The 12,780-nt window shown below is 35.9% G+C and overlaps 1 protein-coding gene and 1 non-coding gene across 2 annotated transcripts in view; one reads left to right on the plus strand and one right to left on the minus strand.

The window, feature by feature from the left end:
- The window catches only part of CNBD1 (cyclic nucleotide binding domain containing 1), a 328,386-nt gene that overhangs the window by 49,016 nt on the left and 266,590 nt on the right, over window positions 1-12,780 (plus strand). Inside the window, exon 4 of the mRNA XM_021688390.1 lies at window positions 9,291-9,449. Within this exon, the coding sequence (XP_021544065.1) occupies window positions 9,291-9,449 (159 nt within the window). The remainder of the gene's footprint in view (window positions 1-9,290; window positions 9,450-12,780) is intronic.
- On the minus strand, window positions 8,579-8,715 carry LOC123324616. The gene has a single exon (XR_006539910.1). It is a non-coding gene; the product is annotated as a U4 spliceosomal RNA (small nuclear RNA).

Here is a 12,780-nt window from a genome sequence, read left to right on the forward strand (position 1 = left end):
AAGAAAGAAAGAAAGAAAGAAAGAAAGAAAGAAAGAAAGAAAGAAAGGGAAAGGGAAAGGAAATGAAAGAAAAAAGAAGGAAGGAAAGAGAAAAGGAAGGAAGCAAAAAAGGAAAGAGGGAGTAAGGGAGAAAGGCAAGGGAGAAATGAACGACTGTCATGCTAGCTCATGAGAGCAATATTTGGACCTTTTGGAGAATTCTATGAAGGGAAGGGGAGGGAAATTTATAGAATCTAACTAGTTGCCTCACCCATGGTCTGATGTCTTCTGTGGCCCAAATCAAAGCCTTTACAATGACATAAAAATGAAACCCTAGATGACTTGGGGCATTTTTGTAGCAAAGTGGTGGCAATTTGTAAAAATTGCCTAAGTGTGTAGGATTTCCTTGCATTAGAGTGGACTGTTAACAAGGAAGTTTCAAGTCTGAGTCTAAAAAAAAAAAAAAAAAACTGCCATCCATGTTTACAACTGCCACTGAGGAATGGCAGATTATGCTAAAAGGAAGGCCCATTTGTCACACTTCCTTCCTAATTGTTTTGCTTAGAATTGTCTGGGAATAGGTGCTGAGGAGGGTTGAATGGCTCTGGCTGGGGTAGAGGCATTCTAACTTGGAGTTGTGGAGCTATCCAGGAGTGAGGAAAGACAGAGAAAACAAGGAGCAGACAAGGAGCAAGAGGAGCCAGGAAATAATTGGAGAAGTGTGCACTGAGTAAGGAGAAACCATTGGTCCTAGGCATGGGGTTGAGGACATTTAAGAAAGCTCTATTAATGGATTTCAAGTATACTGTGCTGTATGTGATATGGCATCTCTTTAGATTAACCCCAGTGTTTGATGAACTCTATTGCACTTACAAATGCTCTAAATATTTGGTTTAGTTTAGTTTTGTTGAGGAAATATAGGCAGAGTTGGTTTTATTTCTAGATAAACAAGACGTGGAATAAAGAGTATTTAAGGAAGAAACACAGTGGCAGAGGTGACATCAAAATGTAATCTGGGGAAATGTTGAAATCTTAAGGAGAGCTTTGTATTTCTGTGGATTTGCATGGGACTTTATCTAGATATTAAGACGCCAGTAGATCCCAGCTTTCATAATTTGTATTGCATGAAATTCCTGACCAATATCCTGATAATGGAAAAATGTGATACCATCAGTTAAGAGATAGGTAGTGGGCATGATGCAATTATGAGTTCAGCTGGAGGAGTATTGTAAATGCTGACGTATTTTCTTATAAATTCCATTCATCAAAGACCTTATGCAACTAAGGGGGAAAAGCTATCTTTGATTCAAAGGGAGTCATTCTATGCTTTGAAAGGCTATAGTTGAACATTTGGAACTTCTTCCAATTGTGTACTATTGGTGGCAGGAAATTTGCCTCCTTATGCCTCCAAATTGGCCTTTCTATTCTTCAAAACTAGATGCTTCATTCAGTAATTAAATTAGCCCTATGAGCCTGAGATCTCTTCAAGGAGATTACTATGAAATCAGGAAGAGAAATTCTAAAAATTTATGGGACACATTTTCTCTGCATTTTATTCTTCTCTTCAATAAATTAAGTCCAGCATAAGTGACAGTGTCACTGAATGGTTAGAATGGTGTTTTATCCATTGTTTTATTTTATTATTGTTTTATCATTGTTTCTCAACAGTCAGTAATCACCAGTTCCTATATAGAGGTCAGGTAGAGAGCATTGGTACTGAAGTAAGGTTGTCTATAGAATGTGGAAATGGGGATGGAAAAGAAGCTAGATAAAAGCCATTAAAGTGAGTGTGTAAGAGCTTAACTAAGCTAATTTAAGAATGCTGAGAAAAATTAAGGATCATAAAAATTAGATAATGTAGATGTGTAATCATCCAGGTGTGTAACCAGTTCAGCAATGTTCTGTGGGTGGAAAAAGTAGGGTGATTAAAATGGAAAAATTAAAATGATTCATATCTGGGAACTGAGAGAGTGAACAAAATAAATGCTTCTTTGTATGGGTTTGGAGGTTAGCAAATGTTTGTTGAATTGGATTGTGAATAGAGGGAATTTAGGTTATAAGTGAAGACAGAGCATGGTATTTGATTATTCTTTAATAACAATATAATAATATATTGTTATATTAAAGGTTGTCTTTAGATATTCCACTTTTTTAAATTTGAGCTTCTTTAATTTCAATTAATCCTTAGTAGGTAAATAATCTTTTCAAAATAATTTCACTTTCTTGCATTTTCATATGGCTTGTCATATGTTATGCAAAATGTATTGCTGTTTTATTCCATAGAATACATGTTAAGTCCAGCTGTTTACATTTAACTGTAGATTTTCTATTGCTCTTTGGAAATGAAGAGAGGAGACTTCGAGTTTGGCATAGACATTTATTTAGTAGAAACTAGTGAAATATTGCTTACCTCTGTCTAATCTTAAAATATTCTTTCTTTTATTATAAGAGATGACAGGATTCCAATGTTTGCTGTCAAGAGTATATAATGGAACTTGCTTTTGAATCCTCAGTTGTAACTTTGGATATGTTGGCAATGTGTAGGACAAAGTCAGCACTATTGTACAGCATAAGACAAAGCTTGCAATTTATGAATTTGTATCTTTGGGATGGAATTTACCCTTAATTATTTCCCTGGTTTGTCATTAGTGATAATTAAGCTAAGCTTAACAAATGGAGTTAACGTAGTATACTTAAAGTGACTGTACTTATTTGTATTTTTATGAGTCAGGCTGACTTTAGTATCTAAAAAAAAAAGGATTGAAGAATCCTATAGCACACATCTTATTAAGATCCCATATATTACTCTGGCTCTAACTACTACCTAGTAAAATTTATGTGGATTTACAAAAAAGTCGGGGAGGGAGTTACAAAAAGATTCGGGGAACTGATTTTAAAAAGTTCGTAAGAGCTATAATACAAGAATACATGGATTGCAATGTGTTGTGATGGCCTTTGGACTAATCACATCTGGGTTTAAATTTCAGTTCTGCAATTTGGCTATTGTGTTGCCTTAAGAAGATTAGCTAAAACTTTGAATCTTAGTCTCTTCATCTAAAACGGAGACAATAATACATACTCTACAGTGATGTTGGAGGACTGAATGAGATAATGTATACAAAATTTTATTTTAGTTTGTTTGCTTGGTGGTGGTGCTAATCCCTAGCACCTGAATTTACTGAGGCTTTTTTTTTTTTATCTTTAATATGGCCAATTTAAAAACATTGATAGCTACAAAAACTATTATTTTACTAATGCGTGATTGTGTAATATACACTGGCCATTTAGAAAACATTGGTCCACTGGGTTATACAGATCTTACAAATGTTGACATGTTTATGCAATATATGAAAATGACAATTTTTAATATCAACACCGATCATCAGAAAGCCTTAAGTGTTAGGAGGCTGTCAAGTTTACAGAAGTGGATACAAGTTTTCCAAAAATCAGAGTTTTACTTGAAAGCTTAAATTTTATCATAAGCAACAGATACTGTATATTTCACTCATTTTTGAGAAAATATATTCCAAACATCAAAGTCATTTATTATAGTTTGTTTTTTGGCTGTTCTTTCAAGTAATTATGGATGCAGTGAAAAAAGTGGATAGTTTAGCTTACAATTGGATAATAAACTCACTTTTACTTGAGACAAAAATCTCTTTGAAATGCTGCAAAAATTCTTTATACTTTTCATTTTGTCACACAGAATATCATGAAAAAGTGTACTCAGGGTCAGAATGTTGAGATTTAATAAAATTAATATTTTTTCTGGCTTTTTAAAAATTGCAAGTGTGTGGCAGTGAGGAATTCGGTGACTGCTAGTATAGTTTGGTCTCATTATTTTGAATCATGCTTAGTTGCAAATAGTTTTACCCGTCATTATTTTTGCATGATTAAACTCCAACACAGCAAAAAGAGGCAAATCACATCTTAATTGTATTGTGATCTTTTTAAATAATATTTTTTCTCTTCACAGTTACTGAGGAATTAAATAACAGGGATTTCCTGTAGTCTATATAACTCAATGATTACATGAAACATGATTAATATTTTACAATTAGATTCACAAAATAAAAAATTTAATAATATCATGGTGGCAGTGAGAATGTAGAGCAACTGAAACTTACACCTTGGCTACTATTTTAGCCACTTTAGAAAATAATTTGGCTAATTATTAATATAATTGAGGATGCACATACATTATGACTTAAAAATTCTAATTCTGGGTGTATTCCCTGGAGAAGCTGTGCATATACAAGATTAGTCATAGTAAGCAAGTTTGTATACAGCAAGCAAACAAACAAAAGGCAAAACAAACCTGGAAACAAAAATCCCAGTTGCCCACAGACTACGAAAATGGGAATAGAAAGTCCCCTTTGTGGTATATAAATATAGTGAAATCTTACACAGCAGTAAAATGAATGAATGATAGTCATTAGGTCTCATAAACACAATGTTGAACAATAACAACCAAAAAGCGAGTTACAGAATACTTAAGAATCACTTCATTTCTATCAAGTGCAAAACTAAATATGCAAAATTAAAATTAGGTTTTTAAAGAGATGCATACATTTTTGACTAAAATGTATAATGAAAACCAAGGAACAAAATTCAGGGTAGTGGTTATCTCTGGAGTGAGTGCTACATCTGTCCATGGAGGAGTAGTTGTACAGTACCACAGGTACTTTAAAGATCTGAGTGAGTATATTAACACTATTTTATTGTTACTCTTAAACTTACAATATATTATGTATGTTTTTAATTTAATTATCAATAGAAAAAATGCCAAAACTTTAAACAGTTACTAGCAGAGAAATGAATAGAATTGCCTAATTACTAGCTCGTTATGGTAATTATCCAATTCTATAGATAGGTAATTTCATGCATCCCTATCATTTACCTTGAGCAAAAATTAATTCAGAAATAATTAGATGTAATGATACCAAAAATGTATGGAAAGATTAATAGAGGACATTAATCTGTTGTACAGTCGCTATGTCTATTTGACAGGGTCAAAATATTTTTGAGCAGAATTTAGCATCTTTAGAAATTTCTTCTGCAGGAAAATTCCTTGTACCTTCTTCTGGAATATTCTTTTTTAAACTCTTTTCATCTTGAATGTCTCAGTTTAAATCTCTCTGTGAGAGACATTGTGTTTTCCTTTTTTTAAGATTTTATTTATTTATTTGGGCACCTGGGTGGCTCAGTCGGTTAAGCGACTGCCTTCGGCTCAGGTCATGATCCTGGAGTCCCGGGATCGAGTCCCGCATCGGGCTCCCTGCTCGGCGGGGAGTCTGCTTCTCCTTCTGACCCTCCCGACCCTCCCCCCTCTCATGTGCTCTCTCTCTGTCTCTCTCTCTCAAATAAATAAATAAAATCTTTAAAAAAAAAAAAGATTTTATTTATTTATTTGACAAAGAGAAAGCACAAGCAGGGAGAGTGGCAGGCAGAGGGAGAGGGCTCCTTGCAGAGCAAGGGAAGCCCCATGTGGGACTTGATCCCAGGACCCCGGGATCATGACCTGAGCCAAAGGCAGTTGCTTAAGCAGCTGAGCCACCCAGGCACCCCATTGTCTTTTCCTATAAGCAAAATAGGTCCCCCCTAGTTTTACACTCCTACAAGCACCCTATAATTGTTTTTCACAACAGGTATAAATTCTTTGTATCACTTTTAATAACTTTAAATAACACATTTAGAGACTGATTATACCATTAGTGCCTTCCTGAATTGGATAGTAGGGAACATATTGGCTAAGCCAGATTGTCCTGAAACCTTGTTACCCAGGAGATACCTGGCTGGCCCTGTCCAGTGATGGCCAATATTATCTGTTGCATCAGAAGTTGCATGAGTGAAGTCCTGGTCATGTTACGGCTTTCCATAACTTGATAAGACCTTATCTTACGTAGGTGTGTAACCATCATTATAACCCAAATATATGTCCTATGAGGAAATGGGGGAGACTTTTGAAGCCATGCTCACTGATGACTGATGGTATCATGTATTCCCTGCTGAAATATGTATACTTTGAGTTTATTGCAATAAAATGGAGTGACATTAAGGAAAAAAAAAGGTAGTAAGGAACATAAAGGCAGAAATACAATTGATGTTTGTCTGTTGAACTTTTACCCAGCAACCTCGCTAAATTCTCTTATGAAATCTAGTATCTGTAGACACTAGAATAGTAACAATGTCATAATGTCATTAATAATTATAATGTCATCCAAAAAAATAACAGCTTTACTGATACTTCCTGATTCTTACACTTTTTGCTTGTATTTTAATGCCTAAGACCTCCATTACAGTGTTGAATAGGTTAGAGCAGTATACATGACTTATTTCCAATCCCAGAGGCAAAGCTTTTTAAATTGCAGTTTAATATTTGTTGTATTTTTTTTAAAGATTTTATTTATTTATTTGACAGAGACAGAGATAGTGAAAGCAGGAACACAAGCAGGGGGGAGTGGGAGAGGGAGAAGCAGACTCCCCGCCGAGCAGGGAGCCTGATGTGGGGCTTGATCCTAGGACCCTGGGATCATGACCTGAGTCGAAGGCAGACGCTTAATGACTGAGCCACCCAGGGGCCCCAATATTTGTTGTATTTTTAAAATACTTTTGTCATATTAAGAAAGTTCATTATTTCTAGTTTTGTAGGATTTTGTATTACACATAAATATTGTATCATATGAAATGTTTAGATGATCATGATTTTTCTTATTCCATTAATGTGTTGAATAACATACCTGAAATAGTATTCCTGGTATAGTCCCAACTAGGCTATGCTTTACTATCTTTTAAAATTACTGGATTCAGTTTATTAATATTTTGCTTAGAATTTTTGCATCTATATTCAGTGATATTGGCTTGTAATTTTCTGTTCTTGTGATATCCTTGACAGATGTTGATATTAAGGCTATGCTGGCTTCCTAAAACTAGCTGGAAAGTATAACTGTCTTTTGTATTTTCTGAAAGTGTTTGCTTTTATTTATTAAGAATTTGAATTCATCATTAAGGCCATTTTGGCCAGGAGTTTCTTTGTGGAAAGATTCTTACTTATTAGTTATATTCTCTCTTTTTTTTTTTTTGAAGATTTTATTTATTTATTTGACAGAGGGATACACAAGGAGAGAGGGAACACAAGCAGGGGGAGTGGGAGAGGGAGAAGCAGGCTCCCCGCTGAGCAGGGAGCCTGATGCGGGTCTTGATCCCAGGACCCTGGGATCATGACCTGAGCCGAAGGCAGACGCTTAACTGACTGAGCCACCCAGGCACCCCATCTTGGCACAATCTTAGCATAGAGTGACTAGGACTTTATGAAAAATATCTTTAGAAGCCTGAGAATAACACTAAGGATTCAGTTTTCAAGTTAGACTCACAAGAATCAGAGATTTTACCCCGTATCAAACTTAACTTAAAAAATTTAAAGGTACAGTTTATTGTGAAATATAGAGAGATGGAGAAGTCTGAGATCCCCAACATAGCTCTCCAGAAAAGATCTGAATCATATCCATGACCTTCTATACTCCCGCTTGCCTTGTCTGCTTGTACAACTTATTAACTTCTCATAAAATGATTCTTGAATTTTGTATGACTGAAGTTTTTAGACTATATGTATTGCATTATTGCTAGTTTTACTATATAATGATGAGGATAATTTTCTACCATTTCCTGAGGAGCATAGGGCACAATTTAATCAATTAATCAATTAATATGTATGGCCACCTACTTTTTCCTGTTGCTTTTGGTGGCTTAGTATCTCCTGGTTAATTTCAAGAAGCTTAAATGTCACTCGGGACTATTCTGAATCCTTTGGCTGCCTTGAGATTTCCAACACAAAGTAGGAAATCCAGGAGTCACCTGCCTTGGGCAAATATGATGAACTTGGACCAGAAGAATACTAGGTCCAATGAAGACTCACTTTCCACAGTCTTGCCACAAAGTCTGCCATATCTACCTCCCACTTTCCCTCCAGTCCATGGCCCTCTCTTCTCCAGATTATAAAAACTTCATTCCTTTTGCATTTTAGCATCCAGGTTTGGTGGAGGAAAGCCAATTGCTTTATACCTGAATTCTTATCATTGCTGAGTTTTACTGTGCTTACTATTTACGGGAGTAACTAGAGATAGAGTTTTAAGTGGGGTTCTAGGTCTGGAAGGAATGGTTCCATGAAAGTGATGGAAGGGGAAATGGATTTCCGCTTTTAATTTTATCTTTGTAAGTTATGCTAGGCTATCTCCTTCCTGTATACATCAAATAAGTAAGCTTTACTACTCAGCTTTAACATCTGCAAACTTCAGAGAGATTACAGAAATTCTAGCTCTACTAACTATGAGTGGTAAGACAAATTATATAAACTCTTTAACCTGAAATTTCCTTATCAATGGAGGATAATATTGCTTATTTCACATAGTTAATGAGATATGTGTATATAATGTTTAGCAAAACAACTAGCACAAAAGCTCAAGTATATGTTAGATGTTAATGTGATTATTTACTATTATTATTACTCCACATGTTTAACCTTATATTTAAGTATGATTTTTATATTCTCATGTATATAATTACAAGTCAGTAATCTATGATCATTTTGGCTTTTATCATCTCCTCCACATTGTTTCTTTTTCTTAAGGATATACAGAAATTGTTAGTTTTTGCTCTTAGATTTTTAGTGATTTCTTTTAGCAATAATCGCGCCTTGGATAAACCTCATTGGCTACGATACTGCCACTGCCCAAAGCTGAGATTTTTAGTGACTTCTTAATAGGAATGTGTGGGGCTAGAAAAATGAATGGAGAATGGTCATTCAGTCATACATCTCCTGGGGACTTGGGTGTATAACATACTGTAGCACAACAATAAAGAACAATGGCTGCTTTCAAGATGTTCATAATTTACCAGTTGGAAAAAAAAGTTTTTAAAAAGCACTTTTATCGTTGGTATGAAGTTTACAACAAAAAACAAGTGTATGGCTATAAAGAGAAGGATATTAACCATTGACTTCAAATATTTCCTTAAATTATGTACACCTAGTTACAAAAGATGTTTCAATCGCTTAAGACAGTTATAATATGTGTAATCAAGTCCTGTATGTAGAAAATATTTTATATATGTCAGTGTTTAGGCTTAACAGGATGATGTATTTAACTGCACTACTAATGATTGGAAAAAAAAACCTAAGTCATTGAAAAGGCATACACTATTAAAATGTCAAATTATCTTACAACAGTGCCTTTCTACTCTTGACAGTGAAGAGTTCATGTCAGTCATTTTTGTACAATATGCAACACCATAATCTGTTATGTTCCTTTGTTCAGAAAATCTATTGAAGACACAGTAGAATATGAACCCCAACAACCTGATGATTCTCACAATATAGCTATCCATGTTAAAAAAGCACGTGGTGGCCTTACTTTATATGAGCCCAAAAAATTAGAAGAGAAGTTGGTAGAATTCCTGGATATTTTAAAGAAATTGTAAGTATTTTTAATATATTACTTCTTGTAGTTGAATAATACTTTTGAATATCTCCACTTTTTTTTTTTTAAGTTAGTTGCTTTCAGGTAAGTGTGCTTTAATTGTATTTTACCATTAGTGATTGATTCGGGAGAGGTAGAAGTACTGAAGACTGTTTCTAGATGAATGCAGTCTTCATCAATTCCATCTTCATGGCATACATATCATGGATATATTGATAATATATCCAACTGTGGCACATTTTAATTTTAAGTTGCAAGCAAAATAGATGTTATTTTCTGATTGTGTTAAATCAAAATTATGTTTAAGATTTCATCAGCTTATGGTTACTTGTCAGCGCTTCACAGCATTTAAACTATCTTCCCCATCACAGAGGCTTTAAAATGAACTTACCTCATATTCTTTTTAACTTCTTGGAAGACATTGTACTATGATTGGGACACAACTGCCTGAAGGAGAAGGAGAAGGAGAAAGGAGGGCTTAAATTTAGGTGGAGGCTGGTTTCCAGAGATGATATTGGATTTGTGAGTAAAATTAAAGTTGAAATGAGACCTTGGGAAACTATGATAATAGAATAAGGATTGACAACACACACACAAAATGAAGAGAAAGTGTCAAGACTAGAATTGTGCCCAAAATAAAGACCAGTAGCATGGAATGAGAAAATAAAAATCTGGCATTTATGTTTGGAGAAGTCTATTCTATAACACTCTTCTTCAAAATTGTCATTGCAGAGGCACCTGGGTGGCTCAGATGGTTAAGCGGCTGACTCTTGATTTCAGCTCAGGTTTTGATCTCATGGTCCTGAGTTCATGCCCAGTGTGGAGCCTACTTGAAAAAAAAAAATTATCATTGCAAATTTGAGAAAATATGGTGAGAACCTCCAGGAGATTTGGGAATAGTCAGATTTCTGATACTTTTACTTACAACAACATCAATGAAATAAACACAGCAAATACTAGTCCCTTTATAAGAAAGTAGGTGTGAGGGAATTGTAGAGAAGGAAATTATAACCACCTGCCATATAGGGGTATAATTAAACTGGTAAGCTGCAGAAATAGAAAATTCAACGAGAATGTGTTCAGTGATTATGTTAAAAATATACTTTGGTAGAAAATCACTAAAGCACCGAAAGTTATTGGAGCTATAGCCACTTTCATTCCATTAAACCATAATGTTGACAAAAATTGCGTTGGATTAAATTTTTTAAGGTCTGGAAACCTGTGAATTACTCACTGTTGGTTTCAGATTGTGCTGGGCTGCAGGGTTTTCAATGGGGGTAATCTTTGTCTTTCTGAAAAATAACAAAGTGGCACTTCCCAGATAACAAAGGTTCTTAATCTAAGATGCAGGAGGAGCTCAAGTAGCTATGGTTCTCTGGCAAGGTGTTAAAATACTAAGAAGTAAATGTAGGTTGAAGTTAGGATGGAAACTACAAATGGATAAAAACCCAATACCGTGTTAGCAATAGACTGAAGCAGGAGCCATGGTAGAAGGCTCTCCAAACACAGGGTAGAATAGACAAAGAATCTACTGCTGCATCCTTATGTGGACCTCCATGGAGTCCATTTAACAACCAGTCTCCAAATACCCTAGACTATAGATGTTGGGAGAGCGGCAATTTCCAGAACCCACTCCCTCACTCACGTGTGAGAGAATGGGTGGGTAGGTGGAAGAGATCCTGAAGTTCGCCAAGCTCCCACTTTCAGTGGCTCAGAATTGGACAAGTATGACTTCAAAATGAAGGTAGCAGGTCTTGACAGCTGCCCATGGGTGGGGCTGTGTCACTCACTGAGTTACAAGGGCAGAGTATATGAGAAGGGAACTCATTTTTATGTTTAATATTCACACAAGGCTTTAATTTCTATCCATAAAAATTCTGATTCATCCTCATATCAATGCTCTGAAGTGGATATGATAAGCTAGTCAGTAAAAGAGCAGTGAATGTGCTAAGTCCACAATATATATTTGTTCTTCTACAGACATGGCTTTTATCTTCTTGTCTCCTTGGTACACTATTGTATTCGTTTTCCATTACTGTGTAACAAATTATCATAAACGTGGTGGCTTAAAACAACATCCATTTATCATCTCTCTGGGCAAGGGATAGTTGGGTCCTCTGCTCAGGTCTCACAAGGTTTCAATCAAGGTGTTCGTGGAGCTACATTCCTTTCTGGGGCATGAGGTCCTCTTCCAACTCGTAAATGTTGGCAGAATTTAGCTCCTTGTAGTTGTAGGGCTGAGGTCCCTACTTTCTTCCTGACTCTCAGGTAGGGCCCATTTCAGCTCCTAAAGGCCCTGCAGATCGTTGCAGAATCACCATCTCTCAGACCTTCCCACAACATGGAAGCTTAAATATTCAAAGCCAGCAAGGGAGATTCTGTCTCTCCTATTCTGCTAAGATGAAGTTTTATATAACCTAATCAAGGACGTGTATATCCTATCACCTTTGTCATATTATACGGGTTAAAAATGAATGTTGGTTTTGCCCCCATCCCCAAAAACTCTGGTAGAGGGGATGGGTGGAGTGCCCTTAGGGTATGTTAGCCATATTTAGTAACATCGTAAGTCTCTGTGACTCAATCACATTTGCAGTGGGGCTGTATGCTTTATGTACTCAGACAAAGTAGTTCAACTAAAATCTGTTTATTGATGAATAAGTTGTCACCCCTGTAGCCCTCTTTATCTCTAATTGAACTGTGATCAGATTGATGCGCTGCCTTAGTGTTGTGATTTAACACATTTTCCCTAAAAGTAACTACCTTATGCTTTCTAAAATTCTTCACTTTGTTATCCTGCCTGAAATTTTAACAAATAAATTTTGAGTAACAGTAGCCTCTTTTTAAAGAAATGCAAATATGCATGGCAAGATTAAAAAGCTGTTGCTTAGAGGTACCTGGGTGGCTCTGTTGGTTGAGCATCTGACTGTTGATTTTGGCTGGGGTCATGATCTTGGGGGCGTGGGATCAAGCCTCGCACTGGGCTCTGCGCTCTGAGTGTGGAGCCTGCTTGAGGATTCTCTTTCTCCCCCCCCTCTCTCTGCCCCTCTTCAATAGCCCCCCCCACACACTCATGCTCACACTCTCTCTCTCTCTCAAAAAAAGAAGAAGCTATTGCTTATTGATAACTTGGTGAGATTTGGCTTAATCGTATTGATTACTTAACTTCTTTTTTAATTCAGCAACTTTGAGTAAACAGTGCTAGGTGGGAGGAATGATAAATGATTTTGAAACATTAAACATTAGAAATGGCATTTCTGGGAGATGTCTTCAGAGAGGTGGGGTTTGATAACTAAAGGATGCTGTGTAATTGGGAAGTATGTGTGGAGAA

This window comes from Neomonachus schauinslandi, chromosome 4 (genome assembly GCF_002201575.2).
Source record: "Neomonachus schauinslandi chromosome 4, ASM220157v2, whole genome shotgun sequence".
Taxonomy (NCBI): domain Eukaryota; kingdom Metazoa; phylum Chordata; class Mammalia; order Carnivora; family Phocidae; genus Neomonachus; species Neomonachus schauinslandi.